The sequence below is a fragment of the Ptychodera flava genome, chromosome 9, assembly GCF_041260155.1.
Source record: "Ptychodera flava strain L36383 chromosome 9, AS_Pfla_20210202, whole genome shotgun sequence".
NCBI classification, from domain to species: Eukaryota; Metazoa; Hemichordata; class Enteropneusta; family Ptychoderidae; genus Ptychodera; species Ptychodera flava.
The window spans coordinates 28,598,996-28,621,254 of NC_091936.1; the positions used below are offsets into that span (position 1 = coordinate 28,598,996).

General features: G+C 37.3%; 1 protein-coding gene across 1 annotated transcript; it reads right to left on the bottom strand.

The window, feature by feature from the left end:
• Positions 1–393: 393 nt before the first annotated feature.
• LOC139140581 (ribosome biogenesis protein wdr12-like) lies at positions 394–18,492 on the bottom strand. Its single transcript, XM_070709926.1, has 12 exons — positions 18,360–18,492; positions 17,206–17,294; positions 16,044–16,257; positions 14,705–14,820; positions 11,524–11,678; positions 10,704–10,749; positions 6,150–6,238; positions 5,087–5,227; positions 2,264–2,369; positions 1,512–1,644; positions 1,023–1,095; positions 394–579 (listed from the first exon to the last, which is right to left on the bottom strand). The coding sequence occupies exons 1-12, from the start codon at positions 18,413–18,415 to the stop codon at positions 481–483; spliced, it is 1,317 nt and encodes a 438-aa protein (XP_070566027.1). The 5' UTR covers positions 18,416–18,492; the 3' UTR covers positions 394–480.
• Between the last annotated feature and the right edge of the window lie 3,767 nt (positions 18,493–22,259).

Below are 22,259 nucleotides of genomic sequence, written 5' to 3' on the forward strand. Positions count from 1 at the left end.
GCCGTGGCACATAGCAAAATCATTGCATCTGTTGGCGCAATGTTGCGTATTGGGCAGATTACTTATACCGTATATGCAGCCAGGATCAGCGCCCTCATACACTGATAACAACACACGGACTGTATCATTCCAGGAAGGGATTTTTTCCAATGTTAGGGTTGTTTTGCTGTCCTTGTGAATTTTCAAATCGTCTGAGACTACATGTATACAGAAAGTGGAATCCTTGTGTCTGTTGACAAGTGTTCCCCACTGAATTACGGGTAAAATGCTATGCATGCCATCCACAATGACTGTGGCAGAGCCTAGCAGAGGAACAGCATAGCGAATAAGGTGCTCGCTGTATCAAAGTCTACTCCCAATAATGTTCTAGATTGAATACCTCTACCACTCTGATTGTCTTAGGATAGAATGATTTATTTAACATTTTCCTCAAAAACTGAAGTGATAAAAAGCATGACCAGAATTCAAATAGCCTTTGGGTCATCCTTCCAAGGACTCTTGTTCCATTTCTTGAAGAGGTTCAGCGTTTGAGGCTTTGAAGGCATGAACACAGTTATCAACACCAGCACACAGCAAAACCTGCACAAGTAAGAGAAAATGTATACTTTGACTTCTCTGTGCCCGGAGTTGATGGTAATTGAATAGGTCACACACAATTATTCAACAAAGCTTTTATTTCATTTTTCCAATGGTTATGTCAATGAATGGAAGAAAGTAGATTGAATCAAAAATGCCAATACCAAAAATTTGTAATACTTTGATGATTTTATTTCTAATTTAATGTTATACTGGTATGTTGTTGCCTCTCTTCTTGAGCACTTTCCGATCTGCTTTCAAGAGGGCGCCAAACAGTCTCGTATAAGCATAATGCAGTACTGACATTTCTAAATTGCACTGACTCCCTGGATGGATTTCAAATGAGAAGTTCGCTTGAGGATTTTGAAAACAAACAAATAAACAAACAAATCTATTCAGCATCACCGTTTAACTAATTGATGATAAGTGTTCGGACACACACATACCTCAGGAATCGACCAATCAACAGCAAGAACCCTGTCTTCTAAACCTGACATGTTGTACAGAGGGGCCTTTGGACTGAAATGAGATGAATAATCACAAAAGTAAATTTTTGATGTCATAAACACATACGCATATGAACGTGTGACCGGCGGAAAAGATTACATGTCGGTGGTAGGCTCTGATGTATTGGATATATATTTTCTGATATGATCAATTGCTTTGTGCGTGATGGTTTTTCGGATGGAAAATTCCTCTCATCACATGTTGGTGACTGATAGTCAATTCAATCACAAGGTGAACATGTTCCAAGTTGAATTTCTAAACTTGGCCTGAGGAAGTCAACAAACTGTGATTTTTTTAGGACAAAGAGAACAGAAATATTGATCAAAGCCTAGTATCAAAACTGGATTTTGTGGAATATATGTAAAGTTCCTCTCTCTCTCTCTCTCTCTCACTCTCTCTCTCTCTCACTCTTTACACTAAAAATGTACCTTCTTGTATCCCAGAGTTTAATGGTTTTGTCATAGGATCCTGATATGAGCTGATGTTGATTGACAGGTGACCAAGCCACTGATGTAACCCAGCCTTGATGGTTGCTAAGAGAACACTTTACAACTGCGCCATCTGAAATGAAAATTTCCGGAAGAAAAAAGAAGAATTTACTACCTGGCTTAAAAACTTTCTCCTTTGTTACTTCAGTGCAATTGTCATTATGCTTACAGGTGTCCTTACTGAAACTAATAATCATGTGACTAGCCAATGGTAGTCATTTAACAAATCTCATTCTAAAGGAAATTGACCCAGATTTGTGTTTCTGAAAGACAAAGGATTTTTAAATTTTGGCCACCAGAGAGCACTTCATGATTAACCCATTGGCTATTCTACAAAGTGAGGTATGTTAACACTTGGTTAAAATGCTACACATTTTAGCAATAATTGCAATATTTTAGTTTGAGAGAATTACTGTGTGGTGCAGAGAGTGTGGTACAATTTTTATAGATTTCTTCATACCAGTCAATAGCTTCAGAAATAAATTTCAAAACAAAGACATTAATTACTAAACCATACTCTTGATGTGTCAATCAAAATGTCTTGGGCTTCATAAGGACAGTGCTCATTGCTATCAATGTCAACTACACTACCCAAAATCATGGCAAACTGCTGGTTGTATCACAGACAAATTTTGTAAGAAAAACTAATAAGTTTTGTGAGAATGATCATTGCATAAAATGATGTACACTACCTTCCACCCTGGGATCCCAGAGTCTGACGTGGCGGTCAACACTGCCTGATGCAATCAACTGAGACATTGTTGAATAAGAGATACTGAGAATTGCCTTGGTTCCAGTCTGGATATAACAAAATTGTTCATAGATATCATTATTGAAGTCAGAAATTGCACAGTCACACATTTGACAAGAATTATGTACGCATATGGCAACGATGCTGCTGGGGTTTTGATGACAGCATAAGTTATATCAAGTAACCACTGAATCGAGTGAATGTGAAGTGCATTATTAATTTTTGTGGTGTATTTCCATACACACTGATACAGTCTGAGTCTGCTGCACATTGAAACTGTCTTCTTGGGAATCAACATTCTTAGTTTTGAATGCAATTTTTTCATGCATCATGGGAACACATTTGTTATTAACAGGCAATTAGCTACTCTGTCTGTCTGTCCGTCAGTCCTATACATGTAGGGAGGCCAACTGAAATTTTGAAATGTCGATCTGCATTTTAATTAATGTAGTTTTTAGATTTCAATGAGAGAAGCTAAACATTTTTTTAATTTTCGAAATTGGATGAACGGTTACAATTTTATAGCTTTTTAAAAAAATTCATTTTTACTCTTTCTGTAGAAAGACAATACATATAATAACAATGGGAACAATGGGACAAAAATGAAGGAGTTTTAGCTGAAATTTACAGTAAATTTGCTGTAACTTTGTTAATAAAACATCTTTTTGTACCAAATTTGGCATGGAGATAGCTTTCAATGGCACACACAAAATTCTTAAAATCACGCGATTACGATGGTGGCCATATTGGATTTATCCATTGCAACGGATGACCGACACTTAACAAGAAATGACAAAATGAAAATATTAAGCTCAAATGGCATAAGTGATATATCGAATTGAAGGTCTTTTGAGCTGATGACACTTTTGAATAGTGCTACTGCATTAAAACTACCTAAAAAAAAAGTATTTATCCAAATAAAGGCTTTCAAAACATCACCACTGGGGCCATGTGGAGTTTTGATTTACAGTATACATGTAATTACAATTGAAAATTACATACCCATAATATTACTATTCACTTGCCTTTACAAATACCAAGTGATAATAAGCACCCAATAAAGTTGGAGTCTACAAACAAATATAGCCTCCAGAGAGTTGCATTGGAGTACAAACAAATCATGTGATGATTGTGTTCAAATCAGGTAGCACCAGATAGTCTTATTAATGGAGGGTCCTTGGATGTCATTTACAGTTTTGTGCATAGAATTAATGACTCTTTGGTTTTCAGATGTGTATTTGGTATTTGGAGCAAAAGGAAGGTATATGACAAGGTATATACATATGGTATGATGTACAGAAATTTTTCAACCGTAAGTTCACTTTCAGATGCGAAAAATATATCCGAGCACTGTAAAATTGACACAGGAATCACGTAAACAGCCGATTGTCAGAGAGAAGTTTATACATTCAAACTAATAAATCATTTGTTCATTCATTTCCATTATGTTATCATTGAAAATAAATTCTGTTGATCGTCAAATGGTCAATTCTTACACACGATGTACAATGTACGTTCTATAACCAAGCGTAAAACGCGACGGTAAAAACAGACACTCTACATAGGGATTACTGTGTAGTACTGTACATGTAGTCAAGATTTATCGCTTCTAAAACCCAAATTAGTGGGGTAATCTAAAGAAATCTTCACAAAATGTCACAGATTCACATTGCAAAATATAATCGCTACATTGAAACAAGAAAAATACCAACTGTTTTCTGTCAAAGGCTAAAAACGAAGTCATATCACTACTTCCGGTTTGGAAATCGAGGGGGCCGCCATATTGAAAATACCACAAAGTGCCCGTATGAGAGAGTACCGGAATCTTCGATCGAAGCGTGGTCAATAACTCCGTCAATAAATACGTGAGCTGTTCAAAATTTCTCATTTTTCTAGCAAAAATTCAAAAGAAATAATGATAAACTGCGTACTAGAGGACGTTTCACTGAGAGTTGGTCGGGTTAGGTCTCGGAAAAATCGCTCTCAATTTTTTGTCTCGGATTTGGTCATATACACTGCCCTATGTTGGTGAAGCACCTTATATCGCGAGAAAGAGCGAGATCTGGGCTTTCAAATGAGTATTCGATGTAAGGGATGTTTTGATTGGCTCACCTTCAAACATGCATTTTAAAATTGGCGATGTAAATATTAGGTGCCGCCATGTTTCAGATCGCCGTTCCCGGTACCGTTTCTAGCTCAATTTTGCAGTTTATTCAAAAAGTAAGTAGTTCATATAAAGAAATAAAAAACATATGAATGAATAGCAGCATTTTAAATTTTTAGCCTCATGTATTTTTTCCACAATTTTCTTTCCCATTATTGATGTTTTCAATTTTGAACATGACTAAGTCCTGGTGATTAAGTGTCAATTCAGCGCGTCCTGGGCGACCTGCTGGCCTCCCTAATGCATGCTTTGCTCTTTGAGGACACAAATTATTGATACTTTATACTCTGACTCTAGGACTAAAATCAATGAATGCTGTGGATAGTCAGGCCTGTTCACAGGTTATCTTAAAAGCATGGGTCAAAAACTTAGGTACAAGCACACCTGAATTACACTAGGCCAAATCTCCTTCATAGGAAAAAATCGTAAAAAATGGTTTTCTTAAGGGGCCCTCCTATTGCTTTGCACAGCAACCAGACTGTGCAAGGTTATTTTGATTTGTGACACTGTTCAATGTTGGCCAGGTGTTTTCCAGACCTGCCTCTTTTATAAATATTTGACATGCAAAGGGCAACCTGGAAAGAAAAGAAACAAACTTACCAAAGTCTTTTTGTGGACCCCTTCCTGGACATCCCATAATTTTATCGTGTGGTCCCATGATGCAGTGCACACTTCATTGACATCAGACCATAAAACTGATGAGATGGCCTCTTTGTGTCCTTCAAGTGTCATTAATGGTGTCTGGTAAGATAGAGGGAGTGTAGAGAAGTGACTTAGACTCAACTGCAAGTTTTCTGGAACAAACAGGTCAACCTCAGACTTTTTTGTGCATCCGCTTTTTTTAAACAGAGGGATTGGAACTATATATTTAGGCAAATGGGATACAAGGCTTAACCGTTTGAGCGCAGTAATTTTTCTCCAAAGATATCACAGCAACATTTTACCAACTTTTACTACGAATTTTTCTGTAACTTTTTCCATGATTTTGGACTAAATTAACACAAATTTTCATGGGGTACACTTTTTGACCAAAATTTGGGAAAAATCAGAAAAAAATTGTCTATATCAGAAAGAAATTGTTGGCGTTATATTGTATAAAGGCAACAAAAAGTCGATTTTGGCAATCAATTGGTTAACTTATCAGGCCTTTGACCTTGTTACTTGTTTTGTGCTGGTTTCAATACAGAGTTTAAACAAGGTTTGGTATAGAATGAGAATTACTGATAAACAATCCTCTTCATTCTGTCCATTGTTGTATGTTAACTATTATGAGTCAAGAAAACTTTTCCAAATCCACAAGAGTTTACAGACTGACAGACAGACAGCAGCTGTACTTGCGTTGGCTCTTCTAGTCACTTTCCATGCTATCCTAGAAATACCTTAGTAATATTAAAACACCCGCCATTCCATATTCTACATGGTTGGGAACATACATGTATAGAAGTTTATCACTACTGCCTCTGGCTATTAGAGCCAGCACCATGAATATTAAAGATTTGAATATTCACTTTCTCAATTTTAATGGTTCTGGGAATGATAGTGTCTCAAAAAATATTGTAATTCAGTACAATCACGTGACAGGAACTCAAATCTTTAAAGTTTACAAAATAAGTTGTGTGATCATCAATGAGATATAATGAATAAACTCTTATCATGTGTTTACTCTTGTTATCGGTTTCCATTCATCTGTCCGTTTCCTTTTCCTTGATTTGACATCAGTGTCTTCTGTATCTTCTGATGTATCATCTGTACCTGTGAGGGCATGGTGAAAGCAAATCATGCATGTAAAAATACACGTTATACATAGATATGTACATTTATATACATGTATGTACATACATCTATATATCTATTATGCCGTTCATACACAGGCCATTGAAACGTCTCTGAAACGGTTCTGGGCCAATACTGACACAGAAAGTTATGTGTGGACACTCCGAAGTGGTTCTGAAGCGTTTCAGATTTGAGACGGTTTAGTCGGCCCGACCAGAGCCGTTGTAGGGATTAACTCTATCCACAAATCGCTGTGTGGACAGACTGAGCCGCTTCAGAAGCGTTTCAAACGCCCTCACGCGACAGGTATTTGTAACATAAACAACAACCAATATACAATATTCACTTTCGCCATGGCTGCCGAACACAGTACTACATATCGCGGTATACTGGTCCGACGAAGAGATAAGCTTGCTACCAAAAACCCTATCGATTCGACCATAAAAAATAATTACAATTTGAAAAACGTCGACTTAATAGGAAATTAAAACTGCCGAAATAATTTAGTGGTGGTATATAATTTGGTACGACGAGGATGAAATTTAAGCGAGACATGTTTACCATGTTGAGACTGCTTCAAAGCATGGACTGAAATTTTGTGAGGTCGACAAATTAGGTAACAAAAAACTCAAACGCGCGTTGGTGTCACATCAAAATCAAAGTTGCCGCGATTACAGACGGAACAATCTGTGACACTGCTTCCGGCCGCTCGACGGACGACACGTAAGTTGACATCGTGTGCCAGCCCTTGGAAATATATTGTAACTCCTTGACAGGCAGATGAGATAGTCTTATAGCGTTTGATGCATTGAAAGTTTGTAAAAATAATAAAAAATGACATCACCGATCATAAGAAACGTGGTGTTGAAGATAATAGTATGACGACCATATTTCTGTAAGTATTATCTAACTTTAGAAAACCAACATCTGAAGATTTACTTCAACCAACACTTTTGGATTTGTTCTACTCTTTATTATAAGATTAGTCGAATTTCTGGAAAGTAGGTGTACATTTTCGATGTCTGTGTATCGTCTACACCGAAGTCATATCCGAAAGAGTATAATCAGTTCGCGACAGCGTAAACCTCTCTCTCCCTCTCTCTCTCCGGCATTTCAATGTTTTATATTGTCGACATTTGTATATCAGTCTGAAGTTTCAGGTCACTGCTCAATGCAAGTAGTTGATGTCAATTTTTACCGTATCGGGCATGGTCTCTATCGTCACTCTAATCGTTAGTGTTTTCCTGTTATATTCCATATCAAACTCAAAACACAACGTGAACAAACGCTGATAATATATTGCATCTTTCGTATCGAAAACCGGTAAAGTTCGTAACTGGTGACATGTCACATGCCTGGAGAAAGTTCATCACCATCGATCGAATGTCCGTGGAGCTTTTGCTTCCAAATAGACATATTGAAATGCACAGGGAACTTCGCGGTATGGCAATTATATGAATTTTACCGTGAAGAAAGTCTGTGACTTTAAACTGGCCGTACAACCAACAATAAACATGGCGGAGCAATGATACCGATTTCAGAGACTTCGATTTTTTTTTCATTGCGACCTCGACCGCTGGTGAGAGCGAGTCGTCTATTTGTTTCCCACTGGCTATTTGGCTTTGAATTTTCAATTGCCATCATGTGCTAAGTTAAAGCTAAAAACAAGACGGGCGTTCTCTGTAAATCAATAAGCCTTTTGAATATGAAAAAATCGGACATCTGAACCTCAACACGCAGCTTGAAAGTTGTTCTCCGAATACGGACAGGGACATCGGCCCGGGACATCGGTGAGGCCGGATTTCACGTAGTAGCTATGGAAACCGACGGCTCGTTCTTGTTAGAAACCATGCGATGTACGCTCCCTTGAGCCATGGAATTTCGCCGTATCGCCTCTACAGACTACACCGTCCATTACCTAACCATGCTATTAAACAATCACACGGTAGTTCAGTAACATATATCTTCATTAATCTACCGATCATCGACCGTCGAACACTTCGAAAACGATGGTCGCGGTCACGGATTCAAGGACGTTCACAAGAAGAAACTATCAATAAGTGGCGCGCAGAATTATTTTTACTGGTTTTAAGAACTTCTAAAATAACTTGTAATCTGTATATCTTCACACATCGAACCGATATTGTATACCTATCACCGTCGAAGTTTATGTCTTTCTCTGTGGAGTTCTTTTTATCCAAAACACATATTCAGAAGAGTCCCACAGAGCAGTCAAATGAAAGGATAATTGCTTCAAACGAATGAAATTGCACGAAAGAATGAAAATCAACAGCACACCCTGGACGTGATTTAAAACAATAGCGCTTGTGAATAGGACTATTCTATTTGAGTAAAAAGTGCCGTTTTTCTCGCAATTTTAGCAACTGTAACGACCCTTTATTCTTTAATGCCTTTCCATAATTGAAACTAGGTTTAGGGCTTATACACACAGTGTACACTGATGTACAGAACTTTAAAAAGTATTCTGCTGGTAACGAGCAAGGGTTTACACTCTAATGGGTGCAGTAAAACAATGGTCACGTCCATAGGTTCAAGGACGTTCATGGGGAGACACCATGGCAAATAGTGCAGTGTCGTAAAATTGCTTAGACTAGTTTTAAGAACGGTACAATATCTGGTCATCGGTGTACCGCTACCTTTGAATCGAAACGACAAGTGTAGACCTATAGCTTCGAAATTTTATGGGAGAGACACCACGACTGAGACCGACAGTTATAGTAGCACAACAAACTATTCCCAATTGTGCGTCCGTGTTTAATACAGACATCTCTGTAGGTGATTCTGGTTTCTCAATCGAATCAAAAGTCCGACATTGACAAAATTGACATAAAATAAGTCCGAAAAGTTATGTTTTATTCAACTAACTGATTCACCTCCTTTGATATCCCCTAAGCTACATGTAAACAGTCCGGAAAGACTGACATCGATGTCTCCCGGGCCCCCATTTCTTCACCGTTTTGCAAAACATCTCATCAGCCGGACGCATGGGCAATGTCTTTGTACGTTGGTCAAAACTAATGACAGTATAGGTCAGGATGTAACATCGGTCAAAGTAATATTGAATATGGAAGACGAAAATGCTTTCATCGATTGACAAAAATGAGAGGGAACGAGTCAGTAAATATCGAACCATAAAGGGGAGATCGAGACTGCCATCCCCCATGATTAATCAACTGGGAACAAAATATATATTTCGATCAACAGACTTACACAACCAGAGACAGCATTTTATTCAGCTTTAAAATAAGTCACCGCCTTTCCTATAATAACACCCCGTTTGCGTTTCGATCTACTCTGCTCTGTCCCCAATCATGTATGGCCGTCCGGGTTTTGCCTGCCGTACTGACTGACACATGGTTATTTCTTCACATATTTTTTCATCGTTTGGCATAAAATACAGCATCTCTTTTGGTGCACAAGGAAAATCAACGTTTAGAAGGAAAGTCACAGGAGGTTAGGATATTATATACCGTAGGTGAAATTCGAATAGAATATGAAGATGAAAAGACTTTTATCGGTCGACAAAAATTGCCATAAACCGAGAATTGAGATTGTCTATGATTTATTAATTGGGAACAAAAATATTCGATTGAGTCATTAAGTTTGTGTTTGATTCGTTTCAAAAATGTGTTCCTACAGTCTTATGCGATTGTTTGTGTTCATAAAAATGTTTGTTTCGCCTCGGATATTTGTAGGGAAGTTTGGATTAGTGTGGACGGTAATGTTTTGTTTGTGTGATGAAAGCTTATGGCGAGGCGAAACAAACATTTTTATTAACACAAACAATCGGATAAGAATGTAGGAACACATTTTAGAAACGAATAATACACAAACTCGACACAAAAACATTTTGGATAGTTAGGTGGGGAGCCTCTTTCACATTCTTTACAGCCAGTACGACGTCGTCCATTTCAACCATCTTGTTACAAACAATGCTTGGCCATACACACCTTTTGAACTCGAGAGGGCGCATTAAGACGTCTTAAACATCAAAACAATGGCTTAATTTTGTGTATGTGGACGCAAGCGGACTCAATCTATTAATCCCCTGTGTTTACAAATCACAAATAGTGTTGCAGAAGCGTTTCAATTTTTCCCTGTCTGAACATAGTATATATATGCATATATATACAAACATACAACCATCCATCCATCTACCTCTACCTATGTCAATCAGTCCATACGTAAATACCACTACACAAATACAAAACCATAATTTCCATGAGGTACGGGAAGATCTGCTTCCCGTGCCACTGTTCCTGTGCGCGCACAGCAAATCAGCTGTGAAAAATGTATGCATATTTACATTGAAATGTAGGCGTTGCAGCCCCTCAGGCAGGCACACATAGTCATGGAATTCAGATTCACATCACTTTTATGATCTGGTGACTGTTGATGAAAGTGGGTACTGGTGTGTACTTACTTGCAGACCAAATTTTTAACATTTTATCAAATGAACCACTGCAAAACTGAAAAGAAGAAAATAAAGTAAATGTATTCATGGAAAACAAATAATTGTTTGTTAGAATGCATCTAAATGGTAGTCCTCTTATCTTTCACAATCAGAAATTGTACAAGAAACTTTCTGTAAAAAATATGCAAAAAATCAGATATGAAGATCACATTGTTGGATTCTTTGATGTATAGTTAAGCAAATTATTATGTCGCAATTGCACAGCACACACATTGTGTTGAATATTTGAGTTGCACTTATCTACATGAGAATTCATAAAAGTCATTACACAGCTTTGATGGTAATAAATTTGGCATAAAGTAAAACTTTACTCGATTTCTTTGTGAATATACATTCCATATAAGATTTTGAATTTGCCAATACCTACCCTGTTGGTTGAAAATAACAATTAAGGTAGAATGTGCCTCTGTCTGGACAGATATTCAGACTCTCAAGCTTTTACAATTCTCTGATCTACCACTTGTAGGGGCTCATTTTAAAGCTTTTGGTGTAAGAAAAAACGTTACCATCTTAGTTTTTTGAAAATCTAAAACTTTATTTTTCCCCATACATTGTACAGCTACCACATGGGTGGCGGCCATTTTGAATTTCAAACATCAGTAAATCTTAGGTAATTTGTTTCTTTAGTCCAAAGTTTACAGAATGAATGCTGATTTTTATTCTTGATTTTGAAAGAGAATGGGTGAAAGATTCCCTAAGGAAAGTTTGAGCAAATGTTTAAGTCTTTCACTTTCGAGGCGCATACTACCCGAAAGGTACGTCAACTCACTCTTGTACAACTTGAGTCGACGGCAACACAGTCAACACTCCTTGCATGCCCTCTGCAACTGTACAGACAGGTCACTTTGTTCAGCTCCGAGTTCCATTCCCAGATTAGCAGTGTCTGGTCATGTGAGCCACTGACCATGTGACTCACAGCTTCGTCTGGGTGGTAGAACACAATTTTAACACCATCAATTTTTATCAAGATATTCTCTTTTGTCAATCTTAACCTTTTTCCTGCCAGCCAGTATCACTTCACTATATGCTAAGTCAGTCAAAAGTGGTATCGAGCCCAATCCGTTCTTCCTTTCACCCACTTGGCATGGTATATGCAGCAGTTTTAGTCAGTAAAAATCATGTTTACAGTATCCACTTTTTCGAAATCTCAGGGGCCATGCGATGTTCAAATCTCTGCTAAAATGCAACATATGAGGCAGGTTAAACCATTGGTGTTAGCGAATTTGATGGTGGCATGTGAACTTGGCAGGATAACCGTTAAAGATGAGTATGAGAATGATAATTGATGAAGGCTGACTGCAGCTTGCACATATCATTACATGTGCACAAAATCAGCTACGAACACCCCTCTATGATAATGAAAAGCAAAATGATCATCATATCAGTAGCACTGCATCAGACTTTGCTGTTTTGAAAGTCAAATGAGCATGGCAAAATGGAATTTGCAATTTCATCTATTTGATGCAGAAAAAGAATTTTAATCAGCTTCAAACTGATGGCTGCTAAATACATGTCAATACATTAAAAAATCGTTGCACACATACACATGTAAACATGCAACTTCACAACTTGTAAAAAAAAATAGCGTCAATGACACTGTAGCTCCCATCCTGGACTATTTAGTGTTTGTTCTCTGGTCAGATATTTGAACATGTATGAAAGGGATAAAGTGCATGAAGTGAAAATACTTAAATGAAATGTACTGGAGACAGTGAAATATGTTTAATGTAATTATTCAGAATATAAAATGGAAAAATACAGAATTAGATATATCGAATACTGTGATACAACCATTAACTCAACAAGTCATTTACAATGACATAGTCCCCACTTGTAATAGGAGTATTAGTCTTGATGGGGCAGGAAAATGTTGTCATTAAGAAGTATCACTGGAGTGTATATGTTGAGATCTATGGGCACATAGGTCTATGTCATTGTTCCCAATTTGAAACACATGAGGCATGTGTAAGTTATGGTTCTAAATCAGGAAAAAAGATCAGACCTCTAGCAGTATTGGCCAGCCAAGAAATACTATGCACATTATAAATAAGGTACAAGATGTGGCATCTTAAGGTCTAATATCCTATCAAAATTGGAGGGTATAGAACTTGTGGTTACTGAGATATGCATATATATGTATAATCAAGGTCAAAGGTCATCGAGGTCACATGACATTTTGAAAAAAAAATTATATTGCTAATTAATCCCTACATGCCAAAAAATCAGATCTCTAGCTCTATTCGCTTGCCCAGAATTAGATGTGTACATAATTAATGAGGTAAAGCGTGTGTTGTCATAAGGTCTCCCATCCTACTAAATACAAAGGACATAGCACTTGTGGTTACTTATTTATTGACATAAACATATATTTTAGGTAAAAGGTCATCGAGGTCACATGACATTTGGTCAAAAAATTTCTCTTCTATAGTTATCCCTATATACCAAAAATCAGACATCCAGCTCTACTGGCTCGCTCAGAATGAGATATGCGCATAATTATTGAGGTACAGTATGTGGCGTCATAAGGTGTCCAATCATACCAAACATGAAGGGTGTAGCACTTGTGGTTACCGAGTTATGGACAAATATGTATATTTGAGGTCAAAGGTCACCGAGGTCACGTGACATTTTGTCAAAAAAATTGTTTTGCTAAGTTATCCCTATATACCAAAAATCAGACCTCTAGCTCTATTGGCTCGCTCAAAATTAGATATGTGCATAATTAATGAGGTACAATATGTGGCGTCATAAGGTGTCCCATCATACCATACATGAAGGCTGTAGCACTTGTGGTTACTGAGTTATGGACAAATATGTATATTTGAGATCAAAGGTCATCAAGGTCACATGACATTTTGTCAAAATATCCGAGATATCTGCGTGAACGGATGGACTCATGGATGGACGAACAGACGGACATGACCCAATCTATAAGCTCACTGGACTTCATCCGTGGGGACTAAAAATTGTGTCACTGCATCCTTTTTGCAATATGAATACGATGAGAAACTAAATTTTTATTTTTCGTGGCCTTATACATGGGAGTCTATGGAGATCTGCCTTATACATGGGAGTCTATGGACGTGTAAACTAAAAATATGCAAATTTCACCACGATTTGCCCAAATTTGGGAAAGGTCACTCCTATGCACTTCCATACCAAGTTTCAAATCAATCGGACTTGTGGTTTCAGAGCAGGAGATTTTTTGACCAAAAATGGGAGAAAATTACAAAAAAATTCATGAAAAATAGCAAGTCCAAGATACTGACCCAAGATGTCCATAATCATTTCATGTCAGCCCAAAGTACTTCCATGCTAATTTTTCATGTAATCTGCTCAGTGGTTATTGAGTTTTTTCAATTTTGACTGTTTTTTTACATTTTTCACTTAATTTGCATATTTTTGGCAACGACAACTTCATTTGAACAAAATCTCATCTACAGCCCATCATCCATGTACACACCAAATATCAAGATGAAATGTACAGCGGTTTTGGAGTTTTTGATGTTGACGGACAGACATACAGACATACAGACATACAGACATACAGACACACAGACATACAGACATACAGACATACAGACATTTCCCTAGCCTATAAGAATAGCTTCCATTGACATATATACATATGGCTATGGGAGCTAAAAAATGGCTTTCCGAAAATGTATTTTATTTCACTGTGAAGAATTTTTGGTCAGCAGTGCAGATGTGCAGAATCAAGAGTCAATGAGTTGACAAGGAGAATGAGTTGACGATAACACATGATGGAAATTATGGAAACAAGTTCAGTGTACACAGTGGAGCAGAGATACCCACCTACTGGACAGAAACACTCAGATTTTACAGTATTGAACACAAATTCTAAACACAAATTTTTCTATTGCCCTATGTAAAAGCACTATCAAAGCTCTAGAGACACTTCATTCTCAACGATGAAAGGTGTAACTCACCCCTGTTAATCCACGCGACAGCTTTCACTGGTTCTGTGTGTTGGGTCATCGTGACAAGATTCTCTCCGTTCAGGTTCCAAACTCTCACTGATTTGTCATAGGAACCACTGATAACACTGAAAACAGGAGGAGCAAGTAATTTGAACTTTATTCTTCAACGACGTGCCTCAAAATAAATGCATCCACACAAATTGTGAAAAATTTTTTGATGTACTTTTTCATCATGGACTGCTTCTGGAGTAAAAAGAAATGTTTATACACTTTAGCATAAAATCATACTTTAAATATGCTGGTTTCTTTTTGGCCAAAGAACATTACCTTCAAATAACCCTTTAGTGACTCTTTAAATAACTGCATTCTCATACATGTACATGTATGGCAATGTTGGCAAAATATAAAATATTAAATTAGACTGAGGAGAGAAATATTTGAAAAACTTTAATTTTGTTGTCAAGTAATACTGGCACTCAAACTTTCAAAGGGACAAAAGGTGTAACTTGTGGCAAGTTTTTCAGTATTCTGCCTTTGTATATCAACTACCGTGTCTGACCCTAATCCATTTGTCAAGCTGAAATTTCGAGTATTCTTTTTGTCAACACAGCTTGTATGTGTGTGGTGATCATTGGTTATTGTTTACAGATGAATTCTCGTCCGGACTTGAAAACAATTTTCAACCATAACAATGGAGATTATACTCATATAGGTTGTGTTGATATGCTAAATACTTGGCGTTAAATTACAATTTTAATAGGGATTCAATGCAGAAAGTGTAGGAAAACCACAAAACAAAAGTTCTGAAAAAATGGCCAAAAGATACAGCTTATGGAGCTTTAACCCTTTTCCTGCCAGACAGTAATAACTGTATCACTTCCCCATCAGCCAAGTCAGTAAAAAGCGGTATTGAGCCAAAACATGACGTATTTTCACCCACTTGGCTTGGTATGTTATAGCATCTTTTGTCCACAAAAAATCAACTTTACAGTATTATGTTTTCAACAGCCTTCAAATGTACAGTATAATGTTAAAATACATCATATGGAATACGTTGTGTTTCATTAATTTTAACCATTTTGACCTGGTGGTGAAATATGGACTTGGCAGGAAAAGGGTTAAAATAGCTGAGAAATTTGATTCGACTCAGAATTATCCTGATATTTCTGTATGAAAGTCCTAGACACATACTGTACATGTATTATATCAATTTTCTTCAGTCTTACAGAACACTTGTTACAGAGCACAATGCTAGCTCAGACAAGGTGTGGCTTGTCCCATGTTCACTGGTTACAGGGTTACACCATGAGATACGGTACATGTATATTTGCATACAATCTTTACTTACAGGTCTTTGCAGCCCTGGATGCTGCTTACCCAGTCATCGTGTAGAATACTACCCACTGGCTTTGGTGCTGGCTGTTTTTCCAGATATTCAATTTCTACCACGGTTTCTGTGGAAATGTTCTTTTCTTCCATATGCTTTCCCAGTGGAAGTCTGAGAAATTCTCCCTGGATGAGGAAGTCAAAGCTGATGTTCCTCGCTTCATCCTTTGCTTTTTCTATATGCGTGTAGATATGGATAAAAGGTATTATTATACATCTACATGTACCATGGATTTACAGCCTTACATTGTTTTTTTGTGAATATCTGCTTATCATTGACCACTGTATGCAAAGACAAAGAGATCTCAATGTTTGAAGTGAAAGGTGATCTGAAAAATTCTCTTCTCACTTCACGAGTATCTACACTGTACATAGACTTTCTATGTTTTACCTGTGCATAAGTAGCAGTAGACATTCTTCCTGTCTTTTGCTCATTCTGTATGACTGTACAGACAATGTAAAGCTGTGACAATATGGGCTCATTTAGAAGACCTTCAAGCAATAAATCTCTGTCTCTGTATACATAGATTTCCTCACAAAAGACAGGGATTGAAGGTATATTTCAACTACTGATCATTCATCGGTAAAACCTCATTCTATCAAACTAGAAAAATGGACAAAATGAGTCAAATGACACATCAAGGTAAGATGAAAGCTAGACTAAAGTCTATCATAACAATTGTCATACTGTACATGTTCATTAGAGATTACCAAATCTGGTATTTGCGGACAAACGTTTTGATGAGTTGATTATTGTGTTTGAAAAGGGATAAAAACAGTAATTGGAAAATTGTAATGTATCTTTGGGTTTTATATTAAAGTGGAATAAAAGGTTGTGAAAATCTTGTAAAGTGAATTTGGTCATAAGAATGTAGTTTCTTAATAATCAGACACCTGATACCAGTACTTTTGACAATACGACAAGATTTGTATGTATTGACAATTTCCTTCAAAGCTAATTTCCTATTGAGAAAATCGGTGTTCTGATACTCTTCACATTAAAGACAATAACAATGACCCAAGTGATCGTGCTGTAAGATTTGTAGTGGTTTTTATTGCTGCAGAAATAAACTGCTGATAATTGTTGTTGATACTGGATGGGATCAGTTGCTAGAAGTGTTTACCTGCATTGAGTAGTTTGTTGATGAGTGAACTGAGGTCATGGACACGGACGGTTGCAGGGACCGAGAACGGTGAATCTGCCACACTGTACCTGGTGAGAAAGCAGTAAAAACTGATGACGGTACTCAATTTTTAAAAGATCACTTTTGGTACCATTTGGTTGTGTGTGTATATTTATATGTGTGTCATTGAGGAATCATCTGGATCTGTGGTTGTGTACATTTATAACCCCAAGACATGGTGATATACACTGGTTACATTTGCTATACAACTGCAGTGAATACCATGTTGACAGTTGGTGCAATAGTCTGTTTAGCTGCAAAATTGTAGCGCTACGGTGAGGCGGTCGGTGATTTTTGGTTTTTGCGACTTCGCTCACCAGTAGCGCTGCAATGCCGATGGCCCTGGGCAGTATAAAATAAGCGCATCCCACTGGACCAGGCGTGTTGATGTGAAATGCTACATATTTACTGCATTTGGTCGTACCGATTTATCACTTCTGAAGACTAAACACCATACTACACTTAACCTTGTCGTTTATGGGGTTTGGAATTTGTTCAAACACGTCGATCGTGTTCCATAAACATTGAGCGTGGGGCATCCGTGTTTCTGGGCACTGCCATTACCGGAAGTTGGTAATGGCTGCTCCCAGAAATGTTTTCGGAAAATGATCAACTTGTTTGAACAAATTCAAAACCCCATAAACGACAAGGTTAGTGTAGTATAGTGTTTAATCTTCAGTAGTGATAAATCGGTACGACCAAATGCACATGGTGAGCTTATTTGGAACTCTACAGGGCCATCGGCATGGTGAGCGAGGTCGCAAAAACCAAAACTCACCGAACGCCTCACCGTAGCGCTACAATTTTGAAGCCAGTCCCGTACGTTATTGTGAATGTGGGTTCGAATCCGATCGCGCCACTGATTTTGTGTAATGAGGGAAAGGTGACCCAACTTGCTCACAACCTCGCCCAGGAAATTTGTGGCTATCAGTATACTAGTAGTACTAGTACTACTGAAGATGTGATCCAGCGGCACGTGGTATTAGAACGATATGAATGGGCGATATATTTGACCTTGTTAAAAAAACATGACTTGATGAATAAAAAGTACTATTTAGAATGACCATAAGAGTGAAATGATTTGAAATACTTACTGCGACTGCTTTGTGAAAAACCGAGCTTGCACATGGGACACATCGGGCGCCGCCATTTTGAATAGATATGTATGTTTGTTTGCTAGTTTGCTACCCCAGTGAAGGTGTTGATCCGCTTGCCCCACAGGGTATTGCAGGCATTATTCGTCGACAAGTTATGAATACGATAAATAAATGTAATGCATTAGACTTATTTTCATTATACAAGCCATACCTGTGTCATATGTGTATATCTTTACCTTAGCTATCTCTGTATAGTATTTCAAAGAAAACATGTATATCTCTAGTATATCTCTATTACGCCTACCATCGAAGTAGAACACGCTTCAGGGTCAGATATACGGACTCTCAAACTTTTACAATCCTTTCCTGACATAGCACTTGTGGGGATTCATTTCAAAGCTCTTGGTGTAAGCACAGGCAAGGAGATTAAAAAAAAAAAAAACCTTTTAATTTCGGCGTCTTAGTTTTTCGAAAATCGACAATTTTGTTTTTCTCCATAGAGTTAACACAGAGATGGCGGCCATTTAGAATTTTAAACATCTGTACATCTTGGGCAATGTGTTTCTCTATTGCCAAAATTTGCATGTTGACATCCGATTTTTATTCTTGATTTTGAAAGAGAATGGTTGAAATATTCCTTTAGAGGTGCATATTAATATTCATTAATTTGTTAGACCGATCAAATTCAACATTATGCTGAAATTTGTAATCTCTTCATGAAAGATAAAATGGATGCCCACTTAAAATTCAGAGACCTTTCATTAAGTATAACACAAGAAATACAAAAGAAACAAACCGTTGTGGTCACCGTTACAGATTTATGGAAACATGCCAAAAAGAAGAATTATGGTGTACTTGCAAAGGGAAATGTGAAACCAAGACTTAAATGTTATTTTGTGGAATCCAGACGAATCCAGACATTTGTTTGATTCCGAAGTGAGGAGAGCCAAACGCTTGTACGACAAAAATCAGCTGCAAAAGCTTGTAGAGTTTGACATAGGAGGGCAAGATTTCTTGAAATATTTCAGTGATGTATTTTCTTTTAAGAAACGTAGGGAATCAATACCGATGGAAATAGTAGACAATGATTTATATTGTACAGGTCCCAATTGTACTGAACAGATGAAAAGATGACTTTGCAAGCCTTTTCAGTACAACTGATCCCATAGCTAATAATCCAGATTGATTCAGTTTCACCTTCATACAATAAGTGAAAAGATTAATGAATTCGACCATAAACTCTACAAGTTGAAGTCCTCTGATTTATCCACGCTATATTTTACAGCATCGAAGTAGCCAATTACATTTGGTGAAACTGAAAAGGGTGTTACAAAGGCTGAAACTGGCAAAGCACCTGGTTCAAGTAGAATATACTATGACACGCTTAAGAATAGTAGAGCCACTAAACTGGTCCATAGTTGAATTATATCGATCGTATTTTGATTCCGGAATTATACCCACAATCTAGCGGCAAGGTCTTATTTTTCCAGTCTCCAAGAGTGGAAGCAAGAATAAATATTCAGCTGAACTACAGGGAAATTACTTTGATATCGTGTGTATTCAAAAATTCATATCGATACTTAATAAACTTTACGAACTTCACTTGAAACTTCACGAACAGGTTGTAATATTGGTGGCATGTTCATCAATCACCTCTTTTATGCTGATGATATTTGTCTGATAAGTCCCTCTGTGAAAGGGACACAGAAATTAGTCATCATTTGCAGCATTTATAGTAATACTCATGACATTGTCTTCAATACGAAAAAGACCGAATGTTTGTGTGTCACATAAGATAGTTTTAAAGTTAAGCACATTCCCGCTGTTTACCTTAATGGTGTCAAAATTGTTTTTGTCGAAAGAAAGAAATATCTTGGGTTTTTGTTAACACATAACTTTAGAGACGATAGCGATATTGAGCGACAAAGGAGAGCATTCTATGTCTCAGCAAATATGCTGCTAAGGAAATTTTCCTTGTGCTCTTTTCGAAAGAAATGTAGCATTTGTAAAATGTATTGCTCTCAATTGTACGGTGGCCACTCTGGCTCAAATATTCTGCTGATGCCATGAGAAAACTGAAAGTTGCCTACAGCAATGCCGCCCGTAATTTTTGGGTTGTGAAAGACGAGAAGGTACTAGGCTCTAAGTTTGTCATAAGTGGGCTGTGAAACTTTGATGCTCTTCTTACAAAGCAACTATATGGTTTTATAGAACGTTCATCACTAGGTGGAAATACGAGTGTACATCAAGTTTATGATGGCATGTATTTCATTTCTGATCTCCTCAAAATGTGGATAAAATCACTTTTCCATCGAGCGGTTGTGATGTTTTTTTTTGTTTTTTTTTTTTTTTTGCATGATAATGCACCACTAAAATCACTTCTTCAGTGTGCATTATGATATTTATTTATCTGTACCTTATTCATTATTGTACTGAGATTTCTATGGACATATTTAGTCCGAAATAAAGTGAAATAATAAAAAAAAATAATAATAATAATCGCCTCTTTAATTGCTTTAGAGGATACGACAAATTGGTCAATGAACAGAGTGGTTTGAGAAGATTTGAATTGGGTCTAGTTTCAATCACATATTTGTACTTTATTCAGCTATTGAATAACGATTAAGTAAGAATTTATAGATTTGCTTGTTTTTCGATGTGAGGAAGGCCCTTGGTCGTGTCGACAGAAATTGGTTATGGTATAAATTTTCAAAGTAGATTAGCGGGCAAAAAGCCTGAATGATTTGCGTTCACTGTATATACTGATGTTTCGTGTAGATTACAAGTACACCATGATGCAATAGACAGTTTCCCCATTGATATATTGGTGCCCATCAACCCTTTTCGCAACATATCTAAATGATCTAGGGAGACAGAGTTAAACCAATCTGGTGTTGGTATAACAATTGGTGAAAATGCAATTACCATACTATTGTATGCTGATGATAGGCTGTTGGTTGATTCGGAAGAAAATTCACCTCGTTTGCTTGGGAGAGTTCACAAATATTGTGTAAAGTAGAGACTTTGATTCAAAACTTTAATTATTCGTTTCAGACAAAAATGGTGCACCACGTACCAAAAATCAGTTTAAGTGTGGCCCTGTGTGTCTTAGTGTTACTACAAAATGTAACTATTCAGGAATGTTATTTAGTGAACATCTGGATCATAATGTTTCAGCGTACCCACCCTGCTGAATCAGCGTCAAAAGCTAACTGCAATAGTACCAGATGTTTTCAAAGCTGTTCGATACACTGATTGTCCCGATTCTTGATTACTCATCAGCCGTTTTGCACAAGAATGCAATCAATAGTATTGACAAAGTTCAACAACGTGCAATGCGTTCATTCCTGGGATCCTCGGAGTGGGAATTTCCAGTCGAATTGCTCGAATTTAGGCCGCGTTCAAAAAGTGGTGAGGGGGGGGGGGCTCGAGGAATTCAGGGGGGATTGAAAATTTTTGGGGTAGTCGAGGGGGGGGGGGACCTTGAAAGTTTTGCTCTGCCTATAGGGGGGGACCTGAAAATATTTTGACTCCCAACATTTTGATGTCGTCCAATGGTTCTAATGTTATTAATAATGAATCGAAATCTAGAACCGTTTTGTCATATTTTATGTCTTTAATCTCGAAAAAGTCTAAAAATGTATGAATGCCATTAATTTTCGTAGAACAAGTTGGCCTTGGAATGGGGCAGGAGCTACAATTGTTGATAATTTTTCAATATTTCTATGCAATTTATCAAGCACAGTTTCTTGGCGTCTCTCTACAGCATGCTGAAAAACACAATATTCAGTTTGTCAACAAATCCCGTTTGTCTAAATATTGGTGATAATTGAATGATGCAAATGCACAGTACACGTAGGCTGTGTTGGCAAGCTGAATACTGGATAGCTCAACATT

What these genes read in the sequence shown, in the direction of transcription:
- LOC139140581 (XM_070709926.1), bottom strand. Translation starts at nt 18,415, where the DNA reads ATGGCGGCGCCCGATGTGTCCCATGTGCAAGCTCGGTTTTTCACAAAG. An exon ending in TTTTTCACAAAGCAGTCGCA is followed by an intron (nt 17,295 to 18,359) that starts GTAAGTATTTCA and finishes CTTTCTCACCAG; the next exon opens with GTACAGTGTGGCAGATTCAC. An exon ending in ATCCAGGGCTGCAAAGACCT is followed by an intron (nt 14,821 to 16,043) that starts GTAAGTAAAGAT and finishes TCCTGTTTTCAG; the next exon opens with TGTTATCAGTGGTTCCTATG.